General features: G+C 39.8%; 1 protein-coding gene across 1 annotated transcript in view; it reads left to right on the top strand.

Moving 5' to 3' along the window:
* Positions 1-9,832: 9,832 nt before the first annotated feature.
* ccnf (cyclin F) overlaps positions 9,833-13,606 on the top strand; it is a 46,448-nt gene continuing 42,674 nt past the window's right edge. The window contains 6 exon segments of the mRNA XM_034189816.1: positions 9,833-10,050; positions 11,888-12,042; positions 12,176-12,282; positions 12,373-12,440; positions 12,596-12,730; positions 12,733-12,791. Coding sequence (XP_034045707.1) covers positions 10,038-10,050; positions 11,888-12,042; positions 12,176-12,282; positions 12,373-12,440; positions 12,596-12,730; positions 12,733-12,791 — 537 coding nt within the window. The 5' untranslated portion in view covers positions 9,833-10,037.

The raw sequence follows: 13,606 nt of genomic DNA on the forward strand, positions 1-13,606 counted from the left end.
GAGGAAGGGCTGATAAACAGGACACTTCAGTCTGTAAGGATTCTGGACCAGCACAAGGAGGGATCAACAACATCATACAAGCTCTTTAATCATCAGACAGCAGATGTGCTGTGTCAAAACAACCTGCACGGTCGCACACAAATATGCAGAGCTCATATTTGCACACAAGAAAGCATGGCTGTCATTGGCCTTGTGCACTTATGCTCGAGCGGCCACAGAGAGAGCCTGCGTGGACACTTAACACACAATTTAGAGCTGCTGCTGGAGTCAGTGCTGCCGTCACTAGGTGCGTCAGTCACAGAATTCCTTCTGTCAGGACAGGTGACGGTCCAAGAGGCCAGAAGTGGGCCAACCTGATACCCATCTGAAAGAGTAGGGCACCCGCGTCAGCAGCCAGCGTCATTCCCCGTCCTGTGACACCGCGGCAATGTGTCGGGGGCTTTTTTACGCAGTGGGAGAGTGGAACTTGAATCCAGCAGGATCTTCCTGGCATCTGTGTGGACAGTGAGCTGGAGAGGCCAGAGGATCTGCTGGGGAAGGGCAACATGTTTGTGTTTATATAAAGATTCTGGCCTCTAAAGATTATTTGATTAATCTTGGATTTCACAACTGTCAAAGAAATTCCATAAATGGATGTATTAGTGCAATGGATTCGTGCAAAGGAGGAGAGTTTTCTGCTAAACGAACATGGAGTGACAGATTTGAGGCCTGTTTAAGCTTCAGCTTCACATGACAAAAAGTGCCTACCAGTGTTTGGGGTGTCTGCTCTCGGGAAAGTGGTAGACCACGTATGACAAGCTCACAGTCTGCGTGGGAAACCTCAGTGCCACACAGGACAGTCTAGGATTCTAAAAAGTACATTGCCCATGGGGACTTGCCACTGCAAAGATGCTTTGTCAGATTCGGCTCCCCTGCAGCTCTTCTTGTTTGGTGCCTTTTGAAAACACTCACAAAACTCCGTTGCATTCACTCGTTTCCATGTGATCTCCTGATCATGTGTCCAGGACTGTCCTTACATCCTTCATATGCTTTACCCCAGTTTCTCTAACCTCCACCTCCAGTTTCTAGCCTGACCCTACTCATTGCTGATCAGGAACAAGTATGTATGGCATCACTACACACTAATTAAGCCACACACACACACACACACGCGCGCGCACACAAATTAAGCCACAAACACTGACCTATCTGGGCCAAAGAAAATGTTTTTTTTTTCTTCCTCTCTCTCATAACAGAAGGAATTTTGACTGAAAGTCAGTGGTATATCCTTTTGCCAGGACAAAAACAGGGCACAGCACTGTCATGAATACTGATTATTGGTATTAAGTCACTTTGGAGTTCCCTTGCCTGTGCCGTCTCGCCAAGACAATGGATCAATGTAGCTACACCCAAATCCCTGTCTGTGCAAAGGGGCTTTCTGTTAATATGCGGTCTGATAGGATAATACGTATGACATTGTGCACTCATCTCTGACATTTGTTTTTCTGTCTCTTGAGGCATTATAGTGATTAAACACAAATTTGCAGTTTGCTGAATATATAGAAATCAAAAGAATTCCGACCCTTTTATGTTAAGATGTGTTGATTAATTTATGTTTCCTGGCTGTCACATTGGCGATGGTTGTTCATGAATAAAACGTCTATGCATCCAGAGGTAGCAGCTGGAACACAACACCAAAGACCATTCTAAAAGTTAGTCACTTATTAAGATGGATGTGCCTGTCAGCTATAGCCATGCAATGGGCCAGCCGTCTTTTGCCCTGTTTATATTTGCAAGGAAAACTGTTCAAAGAGTGGGAGAGAGTGGGGGAAAAACTGGAGGAGAAGGAGGCAATAGATTGGTCCAGTTAAGTATAAAATCAATCATCCTGAGCACAACTGTATTTTTGGATATAATGCTTTTATACTCTGAACAGCACCCCCTTAGTTACATTACATTATGACAGTGCAATAGACATTTTTGTGTCTCCAGATCAAATAAGATGTATTCATTTGCGTTGTAGGGTTTGGTCTACTCAGAGGGCGGCATTCATTTCAACCTAATGAGGCATTGCAGAATTGAACCACCCTAATTAACCAGAGACTACATAATGGTTAAGAAGGTAGTTAGAGTTGTGATCAAACTATGTCAGGGTGTTTAGTTAAAGGATCATATTTTGCTAAATGTGTTTATCGACCTTGTAAAATTCAGTTTTCAAATTCAGCTGAGATTAATGATAATCATTCTCAAAGGCCCACAGTTCTCCTATAAACAAAATTTTGACATTAACAGCCTGTTTTAGAGGTCTGTGACATAATCACACTCTGGACACCAGTTTTGCTCTGAGGCACACCCGCTGAGCTCCATTTAAAACAACAAACACAAACTAACCGTATTTTCTGCAGTACACGCCCACTTTTTTTAACAGGTTTGGGAAATCCTGTAACTTATACTTTGGTGCAACCTTGCATACCGAAAAAATTTTATGCATTCTTTCTTAATAATATATTATTTTTATGGCTATTTATATACGACCTCCCAGAATCAAAGCACAAAACAAAATTAACTCTAATGATGAAAAGAATAAATGGCAAGAATAAAAAGTGCATTACACCATGCACAAACATCTCAAAGAGCCGGTAATACAGAAAAAAGGTCTGGCACACTCCAATACTACGAGGTCTGTCCGTAAAGTATAGGTCCTTTTTATTTTTTTCAAAAACTATATGGATTTCATTCATATGTTTTTACGTCAGACATGCTTGCACCCCTCGTGCGCATGCGTGAGTTTTCCATGCCTGTCGGTGACGTCATTCCGCCTGTGAGCACTCCTTGTGGGAGGAGTCGTCCAGCCCCTCGCGGAATTCCTTGTCTGAGAAGTTGCTGAGAGACTGGCACTTTGTTTGATCTAAATTTTTCTAGACCTGTGAGACACATCGAAGTGGACATGGTTTCGAAAAATTAAGCTGGTTTTCGGTGAAAATTTTAACAGCTGATGAGAGATTTTGAAGGGCGATTCTGTCGCTTTAAGGACTTTTCACGGTGTGTGAGACGTCGCTCAAGCGCTCTCAGCAGCGTCATCAGCCTGTTTCAAGCTTAAAACCTCCACATTCAGGCTCTATTGATCCAGGACGTCGTGAGAGAACAGAGAAGTTTCAGAAGAAGTCGTTTTCAGCATTTTATCCGGATATTCCACTGTTAAAGGAGATTTTTGTAATGAAAGACGTGCGGACGGGGTCCGCCGCGTCGGGACGCAGCCAACGCAGCGCGGCGGCACAGGAAAACACCTCCGTGTTGATAACCATTGTTAAAATCCAGTTGGCTTTTGATGGCTTTCAGTGGAGTGAGTATATGAGAAATTGTTTATCAGCTGGAGATGTTCCAACTTGTCCTCAAGGCTTCCAACAGAGGTGTTTTTCCTGTGGCGGAGCGTCGCGGCGGCTGCGAGCCGACGCTGCAATCCGCCCGCACGTCTTTCATTAAAAAAATCTCCTTTAACAGTGGAATATCCAGATAAAATGCTGAAACCGATTTCTTCTGAAACTTCTCTGTTCTCCTCACGACGTCCTGGATCAACAGAGCCTGAAATGTGGAGGTTTTAAGCTTGAAACATGCTGATGACGCCGCCTGAGAGCGCTGCGCGACGTCTCGCTCCGTGAAAAGTCCTTAAAGCGACAGAATCACTCAAAATCTGTCATCAGCTGTTAAAAGTTTCACTGAAGACCAGCTTAATTTTTCGAAACCATGTCCACTTCGATGTGTCCTCACAGGTTTAGAAAAAATTTTGATCAAACAAAGCGCCAGTCTCTCAGCAACTTCTCAGACAAAGGAATTCCGACGAGGGGCTGGACGACTCCTCCCACAAGGAGTGCTCACAGGCGAATGACGTCACCGACAGGCATGGAAAAACTCACGCATGCGCACGAGGGTTCAAGCATGTCTGACGTAAAAACATATGAATGAAATCCATATAGTTTTTGAAAAAAAATAAAAAGGACCTATACTTTACGGACAGACCTCGTACTTATACCTAGAAAATAGTGGTATTTTCTACACCTGAGGGTTTTTTTTAAAGGATGCATCACCTCTGTTGAAAGTAAGCTGCCAATGTCAATCGTCTGTAAAATACAAAATATTGCATTGTCATGTATGTATGTAATTCACAGAACACTTATTTCTTGCCCGGGCCCTCAATCCAAATTAATTTATAGCTCTTCAAAGAAATAATTTGATGTAAAGAGAATTTTAGCTACAATCTCCTGGTGACCTATGATATTAACTTGCTAAATGGTGTAAAATATAACCCATTTATTCGTGCTCGCTACAGCCTATAGCTGCTGTGCATCATGGGAGTTACGTGATCGGGCTCCATCACACCGTTGTTAATGTGAATCCTCCCTGATGATTACCGACACAAATGTGATGTGGTTATATCATTGGGGGGGGTCTGTAGTTTTTGCACCTCACATTTTGTCAACTTTGACCTTCAAAATGACGATGTGAGACGACTGAGATATGTGAAATCAGAAAAAGGGGGTGGTATCTTTTTGATGTGACTCCTCTGAGGCTGTAAGTGATACAAAAATGATATGGGTACCAAAGGACAGGAGGAGATCTGTAGATCTGCATCCAACCTTTTACTTTGCCCTTGATCCTCAAATTACCTTCATTCTGGTAATTAAAAATATATATATATATTTTTATATATCTCCAAAAAGACTTGGGACATTAACACCAAATCAAAACTAAAATCATCACACATGGAGAGGGAAACGTTTGGAATATTTTAAGGGTGGCACCCATCTTTTCGGCCATTTAGGATTTGTTTCTCTCTGCTCACATTAGCAGCAGGAGCACTGGGGCCCCCTCTGGGCCTGTCTGAGGTATTACTCCTGCAACAGACAGTGCTTTTAAAGAAAAGGATGTCAGTGGTCAACAGAGAGAGCATAGGAACATAGTATTTTAGCAAGACAAGCCTACAACAAATTCATAGTTTTGTAGATAATGTATCATGCATTATCAACAAAACATGATGGACTGACATTTCACCCTTCCCTGAAAGTTTGAAATGCATTTTCTACATATACAGCGTGTACTTGTGTAGTGCTGTTTTTTTTTTTTTGCCATTTTTTATTTGCTAATTGTCAAAATATATTGTGAATGCTTTCTAACAGATAATATTGTGATAGTTGCCCACAGGTTGTTAGAGATATAAAGTTTGCCTTCTGAGCTGAAGGGGAAATCTACCTCTGTGTGCTGCTGCTGGGTGAAGAACATGCTGCGTGTCCTCTGCCCAACACACATCATGTACACTGTCAGTCAGTGATTGATAATGTGTTTGTATACCTTCTAATATGTGGTGTTGTATATACATGATTTTTTTAAAACTGTTCCTATACATTTTTACTCATATGTAATTGTTATTTCATTTCATTATTGTATTAAATAAATATGTGAACACTTGTCAGTAACATTTGTGGTTTTGGTAAATTATCAGATTCAACTAATGACACAAATTGCTTATCATTCTTGTTTTGTGCAGACAGATTTGGAAGAACCTCTCATCATATTTTCACTGTATAAATGTGATGTGTATCCAGAGTTTCATGCTTCTGAGAGTTATCATTGATCTGCTGCAGGCAGTGGCTCATTAGCATCCCCTTATCTTTTTTGGTTGCTGAGGTCCTAAGCATTGATGCACCTCCATTCTTATACAGAAATGAGCACATGGCTGTCTGTTGTAGCTAATGTTCCCTTATAATGCAAGTATCATATTTTGTCCACACATTTGGCCAAAAATGTGCCATGGAAGGAAAAAAAAGGGCTCTGTCTGTAAGTTTTCATTTATTTTTGTAATACGGTTCTATAAGCAAAATGAATTTAATCAACTCATTTATTTATAATGTAAACCGTATTAGTAAGCAGAAGCTAACAGGCTAATTAAGGTTACTGTAAAAGGCAAGCACAAAGAACTCAAGAGTAAACTGTTTATCACCACTGAACAGACATTTTTGTTGAGTGCTAAACGCGTCACTTTTTACCTCACTAAATGCAATTAAACATTTAAAACCTATTCACATTTAAAATGCAAGCAGAAATACCCATTGGTTGGAATACATAATGTAAAAGATTAAAAAATAAATAAAGAAATACAGTAACCATAATATATTTGTCAGAGAATGAATTGTTTGAAAAAGAACGTAAATACTGGCCATATATATATATATACTCAACAAAAATATAAACGCAACACTTTTGGTTTTGCCTCCCATTTTGTATGAGATGAACTCAAAGATCTAAAACTTTTTCCACATACACAATATCACCATTCCCTCAAATATTGTTCACAAACCAGTCGAAATCTGTGATAGTGAGCACTTCTCCTTTGCTGAGATAATCCATCCCACTCACAGGGGTGCCATATCAAGATGCTGATTAGACACCATGATAGTGCACAGGTGTGCCTTAGACTGTCCACAATAAAAAGGCCACTCTGAAAGGTGCAGTTTTATCACACAGCACAATGCCACAGATGTCGCAAGATTTGAGGGAGCGTGCAATTGGCATGCTGACAGCAGGAATGTCAACCAGAGCTGTTGCTCGTGTATTGAATGTTCATGTCTCTACCATAAGCCATCTCCAAAGGCGTTTCAGAGAATTTGGCAGTACATCCAACCATCCTCACAACCGCAGACCACGTGTAACCACACCAGCCCAGAACCTCCACATCCAGCATGTTCACCTCCAAGATCGTCTGAGACCAGCCACTCGGACAGCTGCTGAAACAATCGGTTTGCATAACCAAGAATTTCTGCACAACAACGGTCAGAAACCGTCTCAGGGAAGCTCATCTGCATGCTCGTCGACCTCATCGGGGTCTCGACCTGACTCCAGTTCGTCGTCGTAACCGACTTGAGTGGGCAAATGCTCACATTTGCTGGCGTTTGGGACGTTGGAGAGGTGTTCTCTTCACGGATGATGCAAAGGAGATTTGTTGCACTGCATGAGGCAAATGGTGGTCACACCAGATACCGACTGGTATCCCCCCCCATGAAACAAAACTGCACCTTTCAGAGTGGCCTTTTATTGTGGGCAGTCTAAGGCACACCTGTGCACTAATCATGGTGTCTAATCAGCATCTTGATATGGCACACCTGTGAGGTGGGATGGATTATCTCAGCAAAGGGAAGTGCTCACTATCACAGATTGTAGACTGGTTTGTGAACAATATTTGAGGGAAATGGTGATATTGTGTATGTGGAAAAAGTTTTAGATCTTTGAGTTCATCTCATACAAAATGGGAGCAAAACCAAAAGTGTTGCGTTTATATTTTTGTTGAGTTATCCTTTGCTTAGGTGATCTTGCATCTGTATGACATGTTCAGCATCCTGCAGAGTGCTTTCCAAAGGTTTTATGTTTTCATTAATTATTACCATTTTGATGTAAACGGTGGAAAAGTGAAACACTGGGTTGTGTCCACTCCTCAGTACAAACTCACTTACTCCCACAGTATGTGGAATCTTACATCTTGGACTTGGGCTTTATTGCAATCATTGTTTTTTAGTTTAAGATTAATTCAAAAAGCAATGCTTTTAGCAGGTCAAACTGCATTTAACGAGAGCGGCGATGGGGACTGGGTTGGCGTTTCTATGGAAACCGCATCCAAAAATGGATGTCGTAGCCTCTGCCCTGTTTGAGTCAGCCGCTACCGTTCTGATCATTTAACACCTTCACTGTGAAATGTACAAGAATTACAAGCCTGATTGAAGATACGTAAACTCGTAAATGAATAATTCTGCATTCATGAAATGCATTATGATGCCATACCGAACACAGCTTCTTGAAGACGATGAGATTAGATGAGTGGCTGATGATGATCAATCAAAAGAGCCTGAAAAGAAGAAATAATTACTGTCCCTCTCTGCTTCTTGATGTGGCTCTCTTTTGAAGACAAGCAGTTGTCTCAGTTCACATCAATGTGGGCTTAATAGTTGCAGTTTTCTCACAATTGCATCATCTGAGTCCAGCCTTGAACTTATTTTAATCTTGCTTGATCGTCTTGCTGCAACAGTGTTTTGATTCTTTTAGCTAATATACACAGATTTCCTTTGGATTTCTTCTGGTGTGGACATGGCCAACATCATGTTATGGTCGAGCCAACAAGCCATCAACGGAACAATGAGCTTCTCATGGCTTTTGCAAAATAAGCACTTTAATTAACTGAAACATTACAAGCAACAGTGGGCACAGTGATTTGCAGCTAGGCTTCACGTGCAACTTGATAGCCTGTCTGGCTTTATTGTATGTTATGGTCATTGTGTGTGGAAAAAAGATGTCTGCAAGACTCAAAATAGGAGGTTCACTGGTCCTCCACTCACTACATAATCCTCTGCCTGTCCTGCTAATTGCAGGTAATATATCAAAATACTGATGCATTCTGAACAAATGCTGCAAGAGAAAGATAATGAGATAAAATGTGAGACCATCATTGGTGAGTATGCCCTGATGTCTTTAACAAAAGAATCATGGATGTGATCACTTTAAAGTGAGTCAGCTGATGAACTTCCCAGTGTATTCAATGAAAAGCTTCAGAAGCCCAATGCACCCTCGCTCTACACATCACAATATAAACTTATACAAGTAAATATACTATTAATATTGTGGCATTTTTGACAATGTATGAGTTCTGCTGTGAATTCATTCATACCAATCAATAGAGTTGGAAGCAAAGAATGAGTGTCATCCTTCATGAAATAATGTCAGTGTCTAAATGTTGGATGGACCATATATAATGCAAAATGGCCTAAAATATTCCTTTGAAATAAATTCAAAGGTTATATTAAATTTTTAAAAAGTGCCTTGTGGAAGTTTTACTGATGAAAAAGACTGTTGGTTAGTAGACGTTATTTAGATGATTGGCTTTAAAGTTGATTACATCAACGATCCTTTTGACCAGGGATCCTCGCCATGGTGCTGCCACACATCTTATCTGTAAAGTCAAACTGTTTTATAACCGGAACATTGCTTGTTATGTTGCTCTTGCAACATTTATTTCAGAAAGTATATACAAATACTGTGCATTAATACTTTACTTGTTACTTTTTAATGATTACAGTCAAAAGTCAACAAAGGCAAGATTTAAGAATGCATTGCTTTATCTGTCTATGTATACAGTAAACAAATATTTTAATATTATTAGAATTGTGTATTTATTTATCTCTTTTTCTTGTTGTTTGTTCGCTTTTGGTCTTTTGTTTTATGTGTGGACCACCATGGAATACAGTGATTTCACTACATTGTGTTATTCTTTGACGCATATACCTTGATATGTGTATTGAATTGTACTAAATAGATTCAATCAATCAGTCATAAATATTGTATAAACAGTGTTGTTATCTAAAATGTAAGACATTTCTAAGCTTTTCTATTTTGCACTACATTACAGCGTACGTTTCAAATCCCTTCATGTGATAAGATTTTGCACAAATGTGTTGTCACGCTATGTGTTTGTGTCCCTTAAACAAGTACCTTTAAACGAGTTCTTCTAACCAACTACATGTCCCATAGTTCAAATAAAAAGGGCGTACTCCAGAGTACTTCGCCCAATGGCATTTATTCAATGTAGCGAGCGCGAGCTTCGAAATGGGACAACGCTGTCCAATGACCGTTCGATGTTTTCGAGTTTGTAAAACCCATCCAATCGGCGACACTGAGCTTCAATGTCACCCAGTGGAAGACTGGAGGGGCGTACCCATGTGGCTACCAATCAGATTGAACTTGATGTTTAAACGCTGAGCGCGGGCGGTCCTAGAGAGTGGCGTTGGGGGGCGGACCTAGAAGTGAGGTGTTCGCGTGCTGGAGTTTGAATTTAAGCTAACTTCTCAATTAGAGAAGTACGACGTAACAGCAGTATCTAACGTATTTGCAATATTTTCTTTTGAAGTAGTTCAAGCCTGTACGTTTGTTTTATTTTATTGTTTTGTTTTAATAACGGCTTGTTTACGTCGCTGCTTATCTGTTCTCCTTTGATCGGTGTCATTGAGGCTCCTACACTTGCAATGAAAGCGGGCGGTAAGTAAACTTAAAATATATATCTTTATATTATGATGACAATGAGATAAGCGACTTATTTTCGTTGAAAAAAATAAATTATTTTCAGCTTGGTTATACTGTAGTATAAAAGGGTTGGCGCTGGAAAGATACATTAGTATTAGCTTGTAGCCAAATTTAAACCCTTCGAGTAAGCGCGGCTCCTAAATTATTAGTAACAGTAAAGTTAGCAAATGTTTCTTATTGTGCTTTTCCCTTTGCACGTTATTGTTTATGAAAAATGTATATTTCAGCCAGTATTAAATCTCATTATAGGTTTCTTAACTTTGACTAGTTTTGTCAAAACCACAGGAGGGAAATTTGGGCGCTCACTTTCAGTTGTTTTCGATGTTCCTGCATGTTTCAAGATGTTTATAAAGCCTTAATAAAATGTAAAATACACTTTTAAAGCACTTTATAAGTAATCAGCTTGTAAGTACACAGGTATATGTATGTATGTATGTTTTGCATTGTGATCGAGCATTTTACAATTTCAGTCAGGTACATAAGTATTGGACAGTGCCAATTAATTTTGCCTCTAAACCTCCACAGTGGAGTTGAAATGAAACTTTGAAATTTGGGTGCATTATGCAGTGGAGACTTAGGCTTAATTCAGTGGAATTGCAGCTATTTTTTATGCACATTCCCTCCATTTTTAGGAGCCATAAGTAACTGGACAAGCTATCTTTATAAAAAAAAAAAAAGCAAATCATCACTTTTACAGCCAGTTTTCTTTAGACAAGTCAAAGGCTGGATACGCAAACATTCCCAAACTAATTGTACTGAATGTGCTTTGGACTTCATTTATATACAAACTGTATAATTCCCTCTGCATAGGCAGTTCTCAAAAACCAGCTAGTCGTGCAAGGAGAATAGTGAGGAAAACCACCATTGACACCCAGAAAACTCTGAAAGAGTTACAGTCTTCTGTGGCTGTGATTGGAGAAACTGGACAGTGTGAGTTTTTTGTCTGTTGCATAAGCAATTATTAAGTTTCCTGGTCCAGTGGTACAAACAAGGCTTTTCTTGAAAAGAAAAGAAATGCCATGTACAGTTTCTCAGGAGGCACACAGGAGATTCTAGCCTTGATTGGTTGAAAATCCTTTTCTGTGCCTTCCAGTACGCATCATGCTGCAGAATCCAGGAATCGGCACAGACACCAATGGGCCTTAGTTTTTCAATCCATCAAATGTCAGAAAATGGAGAAATATGTCAGTCATTTTTTCCCCAGAGCCCAAGATAATTACAACAACAGACGCTGTACAATTTTAGGATGCATAGATTTCAGTGTGCTTTACAATGCCAATTTGACACCACCATTTAAAAAAAAATTACACAATAAATAAAAATGAAAATGATAAAACATTAAACATCAAAACCAAATATATAGACTGTATAAACAAACATGAGTTGTTGTTGTTTCTTTTAATAGTTCTTTAATAATTGATTAATCATTGTAGCTCTGCAATAATACTTATATGTAGTTTATTCAATTACGTATAATGTCTAAAAATGGACTGTAAAATATCTAATTCGTTAATGGTTAATTTTATTTTGTTAGCCCCTTCCCACAGAAATTAATGTTCACACTAGAAACACACCTTGACTGTTGAATTACAAACATTGTCACTCTTCCAGAACTGACTCTATCTCTGGGTTATCCATTCTGCATGTTGAACCATAACTTCCCTTTAGTGTGTGTAACTATCAGGTGATCTGCAAATATTTGAGTTGAAGGTAATTTGTCTTAACTTTTTACTATTGTAGACTTTGTCAAATCTTTGAACTGTTTTTCATCCTGCCCCCGTTTTTTTTTCAGTGCTTCACTGCCGTTGCTCAAAATGTTACTTGGTTCCGGTGCGGAAGCGAGTCCGTAAGCGAACTCCAGCCGTGACGTTGCTGTCTCTCCCTGAAGAGGTCCTTCTCTGTGTGTTGCACTGCCTCTCTGCTGAGGATTTGCTGTCTGTCAGAGCTGTGAGTAAACACACACACATTATTGGTGCTCTGCAACTTTTTTGCACGCATGTGCAATGTCATCAACATTTTTGCATTACCACAATAAACTTCCTTGTTGAAGCAGCACTGTTTGGTTTGACCTGTGTTGCAGGTTCACTCTCAACTGCGGGACATTGTTGACAACCACGCCAGCATTTGGGCAAGGGTCAGTTTCAGAGACACGTGGCCAGCCCCAAAGACTTTATGGCTATTTGAGAGGTGCTAATTCATCAATAAAACAGAAAATCAAGACCGTTTTGTCTTTTAATGTGTGTGGGATTTTTATCTACCATCTTTCTGTCCCCTCAGAGCTGCAGAGAGGGGCAATTTTGAAGCCGCTGTGAAACTAGGAATTGCTTATTTGTACAATGAAGGCCGTAAGTAGCTTCCAAAGTCAATTGTTCATTGCTAACAGCCATGTGCCTCTTACCTCTGTTCCTCCTGTTTGTTTATTTTAACATATTTATATTGGCTTCTGGCACCTTGGTGAATTATTTGTCCAGCCTTATGCTTTATTTTTCTGTTCCAACAGCACTGTTGAGTGATGAAGGCCGAGCAGATGTATGTGGTTGCAAAGCTTCCCACTTCTTCAGCCTGTCGGAGAGCCTGCGTTCACCTACGGCAGACCCCTTTATTTGGGTCTTCATTCGTCCCCCATGGTCACCCACTGCAGCTGCTGCAAGGCTGTGGTGTTTGACCGTCTCAAAGCAGAGTGCGAGAGCAATACAGTAAGTATCGTTGCTGCTAGTTTAGGGTACCGTCTTTTTATGGATTATGTCATTGTAGTATTTTTGGGGTTGTTCATTTATTATTTTAATATTAGTTTGGCGGCCCTGTGGTTTATATCCAGTGCAACTTATATACAAAAAATAATAATAATCATGTATTCATTATTAATAACAATAACTATTTACATAGGGCTTTCCGAGGAATGAACACACTCAAGAAAAATACACTTCATTAATGAAAGTACCCAAAAACAATGCACAAAAATCTCAAATTCAAGAGTTGTATCAAAAAAAATATAAACAAATATCCACATTTATTGTATTGTTTCCAATGCTGTGGGCCAGCAGTCAGTGTTCATACCACATCAAATAACATCCAATATATTTTTCAATGCATGTTTTGTTGTCCATCTTGCTATTTTTTGGAATTTAAAAGTCCTTATGAAACAGTACATTATGTGATGTGCACATGCGCCACTGCGATTCTGTCCATTCCTTACTCCTCCAGGGAAACACCTATTTAAAAAGGGAGTTCCACATACAGGAAAAAAAAGGGCAACCTATACTCTGGAAATACAGTAGTAGTCTGCATTTTTGCTCCTGGGAACCCCTCACAACTGCAGGTTACTCAAGAGAATATGAATGATTTATACCACCTATGATCGCTGCTGCTATTTGGGATCTTGCTTACATTGTCACGGGGTAAATCGTAACAGGAATGCTAACTTGAGAAAATCTGTCACTTATTGGGGATAATCTGGGTGCATACATGTGTTGAAGTGGATTCCATTCAAATTAGCAGGTATCCTGTCCCA

The sequence above is a fragment of the Thalassophryne amazonica genome, chromosome 16, assembly GCF_902500255.1.
Source record: "Thalassophryne amazonica chromosome 16, fThaAma1.1, whole genome shotgun sequence".
Classification (NCBI taxonomy): Eukaryota; Metazoa; Chordata; class Actinopteri; order Batrachoidiformes; family Batrachoididae; genus Thalassophryne; species Thalassophryne amazonica.